Source organism: Sander lucioperca, chromosome 9, assembly GCF_008315115.2.
Source record: "Sander lucioperca isolate FBNREF2018 chromosome 9, SLUC_FBN_1.2, whole genome shotgun sequence".
Taxonomy (NCBI): domain Eukaryota; kingdom Metazoa; phylum Chordata; class Actinopteri; order Perciformes; family Percidae; genus Sander; species Sander lucioperca.
In genome coordinates, this window is record NC_050181.1 from 27,237,244 (window position 1) to 27,242,030 (window position 4,787).

A 4,787-nucleotide genomic window follows, 5' to 3' on the forward strand; every position below is an offset into this window, starting at 1 on the left:
TACAAGTACAATTTAGAGATACTTGTACTTTACTTAAATATTTCTATTAATGCTACTTTTTACTTCTACTCCATTACATTTATGATGTAAATATTATACTTTTTACACCACTACATTTATTGGACAGCTGAAACTTGCAGATTAAGATTCTTATATGTTAAACAACCCAACAGTATATAGCAGACTAATTAGGCAACATTAGCTTTATCCTAGCCAGCAACATTAAAATGCTGCTTACACATGAATACATCAGTAAAAATATTCCAATAATACAATATGTAATAATGTACCTCTTAAAGGGGCTACTCTGCTGCATAATAAGGATTTTTACTTGTAATGGAGCATTACAACTGTGGTATTACTACTTTTACTTAAGTACAGGATCTGAATCCCACCACTAATAGATATGGAAACAGATGGATATACAAATATCTTGACTTCTGTCCATATTAAAAGCTTCTGCGCCTCTACACTGAATATTAAGGTAAGCCGGTGAGACAAACAAAAGCCCCAGCCCAGTCCTGCTCGCAACAGTGACGTCAGCGCGCAGCGGCGGTGCAGTGACGCTCGGCGATTGGGTAAGCGAAGAGCTAAACTGTATTATACAGTAAAAAAGACAAGACGCCGATAACAAAAACAGCTGCGGCCGCATGAGGCCAACTAGGGATACACTAGCACTTTTCGGGTTCACGCTATAAAGATTTCGGGTAAGGAAACCTATTTATACTGCTTTTCTTTTACATACTTCGTTAGCTAATTTAGCCCCGCAGCAGCTTCCGCCCTCTAGGAAGTTTCTTTTGTCCTCTTCAGTCAACAACAACAAAACAAGCGAGTCAGTGTGTTGGCCGGAGAATAAGGTGTGTTGGCTGGATTTAATAACAGTATGATAACAAGGCGTTTATTATATTAAATATGGGTCCGTGTTGCCAAAACAAGTCGGTTATCTCGCAGATTGTTACACCGTGAATACCTTTGGACTGGCTAATATCACGGACAGCATAGCGTCAGCCTGCTGCTGGGTGTGTTATGTTAGATAGGGGCAGCATCAGCGATACAATGGATGATGCCATTTTATGATTCTTGAATAATTAGCTAATGTGCTATATGACAGTAAAATGATAGCACGATTGTCATATATAGACACTTGCTCGTTATCATATTACAGATACTGTATGTTGAACAAATGTTGTTTTGGTCATTTATTTCATTTGTATGGGCAACATGTCTGTTTCCAATTCTCTCAAACAGGTCAAGTGCAGGGTAACACTAATATTAACCAGCCATTGAAACTAACTGACAATGATTTGTGCACAGCATGCATCTACTTATGGCCATTTCCTTGTCTGCAATATACAGTATTTTGTGCTTTTCCTTATCCCCGTTTACAATTTTTCTTGAATCTTACTTCTCCAGATGTCACGATGGCTGCACACTTCACAATTTCCGACAGCGAGTCAGAGACATCGGAGGAGGTAGAGGAAGGAAAAAATAAGCAACCATCAACTGTGCAAGAGCAGCCGCTTTCTCAACGCCACTTCCCCACACTACCAGAGCTCAGAATTGCAGGTAGGACATCTCAAACATTTTGGGATATTATAGAAGTTGAGCTTTAAAAACTGGAAAAATACCTGAGCAGAAAATTCGGCACGGAGACCACAGAAGATGGCTCAGCATGCTTATGCTTTATCTAAACCTGCCAAAGTATGTTTGAGCATTCCTTACATCAACCTGCTCCAGATTGGACTCAAAGTTTATCTTGCTTTATTACGGCATTTTCTTCCTGTTACTGGGAGCATACATGTTAATCCAAACATGCCCCATCTATCAGCAGCACCGTTTTTATAAGAGATGGGCACACACAGAAATCTGTCAGACAGCTGCTACAACTGCTGCAATGCAGATCCTATTCTTGTACAAAAAAGGGAGAAAAAAAAACATTTGATGTCAGTGCATCAAACTACTCAGTTATCGCTCTTTCCAAGATTACTGTCTGTTCATCCCCCTATTTTGTCCTGCCATTTCTTGGCCTTGTCTCTTAGGCCTCATTTTTCCAGAAATCAATTTTTTCTTTTTCTCACATAGGTTTTACCATGATGAACTTTACGGCATTAAAATGAGATTGCATTGTTAGTTGAAATGTAAGCTAACCTACTTTGCATTTTGAATATCTCTAACTCTATTCAATGCAGTAAAGAGAGAAGTTGGTTTCTTTTTATCCCCCTATTTTATTGTTTTTTTTAAACACGTTCCATTGATAACTAGTGATTAATATTCCACATTCCTTATTGCTCCCTTACCCTGTACATTGATCTAATCCTGCACCTGCGAGGCATTACAAACCCCTCTCACCTTTGTCTCCCTTAGCGACCGGTCGAATCAGGCTGAACTCTGAGTCCCACGCTTCCACTGTCTCCAGAGACGAGGAGCTCCAGGCTAAGGGGGAAGACGAGGCTGGTACGCCCACTGACGGAGCTCCATTCAGGGGACGGTCCAAGTCAGCTCCCCCTGCTTTGTGGGCAGCCAAGAAATATGGCCGGCAGCTCCGAAGGATGAGCGACGAGTTTGACAGCCTGCTAGACAAAGGGGTGAGAATGAGGGTTAGAGGATGGAAGAATGGTTTCAAAGAGGTTTTCCTGGTATAACTGATTAGTTTCTTTTTAACTTAACACTGTGTCTGTATTTTGTGCAGGAAATGAGGAGGGTGAGGAGTGCTGGGACGACCAAACAGATGCACCACTCTAAAAGCTGGTGGAGCTACCTCTTCAGTCACCAGGAGACAGAGGGAGAGACCAACCACCATGACAACCACACACACCGCACTGAATAGGGACTGAGAGAGGAAATAAAGAGTGACACAAGGTTTGAGGAATCACTGGGAATGAGAAGAAGGCAATGGGGAAGCCAAGAGAACAGCTGTGTTGAGAACATGACCTGATCTGAGAAGGGACGGAAGAAAGGTTGGTTTAAACAAAAAGAGAACGATCCAAACACAAAGGCATGGCTAAGTGGATGGCTAGGTGTTCCATCCTAGTCATGTCATTTTTATACGCCATTGGTAACAACATTTCAATTATTTTTTGGTATTTGTGTTGGTTGTGATGTTAACAATATTGCTGGGCAGCCCACTGTGAAATGGTAAAAGTCAGTCAGGCTTGAGAATGGACTGTTGGCTATCTGAACCCCATAGAATGGATGAGATGATAGGCCAAGAGAGGAGAGATGATCTCTTAAAAACACAAAGAAGGATAAGCATATAAGTTGAGCAATGACCACTCAGTTAAAAGATGCTTCAGTTGTCTCTCCCATCAACACTATGCAATATACTGTAGAGGGAGAGATAAATGCACTGAAATCCAAACACCGGACTATTTGAGGCCACCTTGAATGCTGTTAGAATTTCCTTCCTCGTCTTCTTGAAGAAATCCCCGATGTCGATGTACTAATGCTTGTTTTGCTCCAAATGTTTGTGCTTAAACAAAAGCTAATGGAGACCACTGTAATTGTGTGCCAAAATAATCTGCAAGCAACAGAGGCAAGAGTATAAAAGGGAAGGATTTGTTTAAAAGTATTCTCGGGCCTTTATCTAACTTCCACTTCTACTACTACTACTGCTGCTGCAAGCCAGTACCACTTAAACAGCTGTACTTGACTATCATCAACTGCTTTATATCTCAAATGTATCAAAAGAAGAACAATCTTGTACAAGGACAATCTCTGATGATGTAGAAATACTATCTTTTGTAAGACTTCAGGGTTAGATTATATCTGAAGAGAATGACAATAAACATACATATAAAAGCACAAACCAATATGAATCTATCTTTTTAAAGACTTTGATGAGCAAAAAAAAAAAAAAACAACCTTTGGGTCCTTTATGTGTAAATATTTTGTTAATATTTTATCAAATTGCAGGGGTGGGGTAATACGCTATGTGGTTTAGCCAGAATTTTATTTTACAAGTTCCTATTTTACAACGTTACCATGCTATTTAATACGTTTTGCCAACCTAGCAATAGGTAGTGTACAATCCATGGTTGTTGTGATACATGTTATGTGCATATTTAAAGATGTGGGTGGGAATGAATTAACTGCCGTACAAGGAGCCAACACAATAGCTTGGGCCCATTTATTTAGTACCCAGTGCGTATAGAAGATGGATTTAGAGAGTTTAGTCACAGTTAAACACAAGTCGAAGGGATATTTGACATTGTTTAGGAAAATCTGTTTCCAGCCCTGTTAGGTTGATTAAACAGTGAGTTTAAATGTGGGTTGTTCACTTTGGGATGTGAATAAAATGGGATCTTAATCGGTCAAGCCTCAAGTCTAGGAGTGATGATCTGATGCTAGATTTGCTTTTTGTGTATTATATTCAGGCTTTTAAGGACTACTTGGCACACACAATATGACATTTATGGGAGATTTTCTTATCAATGATTATAAAACTAAGGTAAGCACTTCTGCACAGATTGGTAAATATGATTAGGCTATTTGTAACTTGTTTATCAATATGTGATTATTGAAAATGGTAATAATAGGTTTGTTCTACTTGTGTCTTACTCTCTTCCTCTACACTTGTAGGGTTGAGATATGAAGTGCGGGGGGGGGGGGGGGGGTAAGGCATGGAGCTAAGGGGCTGCATTTCTATTGTCTTTACACTCAAACATTTCTCCACCTTTTTCATGGCTTATCATAAACTTGGTTTAGGAGCATTTTTTTAGTCAGAATTATAGACAATCTGAATAACATCAACTTTTTTGAAGATTCATCCAAGTCTACCATATGTTTGG

At 39.7% G+C, this 4,787-nt stretch overlaps 1 protein-coding gene across 3 annotated transcripts; it reads left to right on the top strand.

Moving 5' to 3' along the window:
* The first annotated feature begins 514 nt into the window (after positions 1-514).
* Positions 515-3,353, top strand: badb (BCL2 associated agonist of cell death b). 3 transcript variants are annotated; one of them, XM_031288362.2, is made up of 4 exons: positions 515-707; positions 1,414-1,566; positions 2,365-2,585; positions 2,690-3,353. In XM_031288362.2, exons 2-4 carry the CDS (start codon positions 1,422-1,424, stop codon positions 2,825-2,827), a joined length of 504 nt encoding a protein of 167 aa, XP_031144222.1. In that variant the 5' UTR covers positions 515-707; positions 1,414-1,421; the 3' UTR covers positions 2,828-3,353. The 3 variants fall into 3 exon arrangements, with proteins under 3 accessions (XP_031144222.1, XP_031144223.1, XP_035861638.1); XM_031288363.2 differs by having other exon boundaries at positions 560-578; XM_036005745.1 differs by lacking the exon at positions 515-707 and adding an exon at positions 838-857.
* Positions 3,354-4,787: the final 1,434 nt, after the last annotated feature.

Coding starts and splice junctions, on each gene's coding strand:
- badb (XM_031288362.2), top strand. CDS start 1,422: ATGGCTGCACACTTCACAATTTCCGACAGCGAGTCAGAGACATCGGAG. Junction 1,567..2,364: donor ACCAGAGCTCAGAATTGCAG/GTAGGACATCTC, acceptor TGTCTCCCTTAG/CGACCGGTCGAATCAGGCTG. Junction 2,586..2,689: donor ACAGCCTGCTAGACAAAGGG/GTGAGAATGAGG, acceptor TATTTTGTGCAG/GAAATGAGGAGGGTGAGGAG.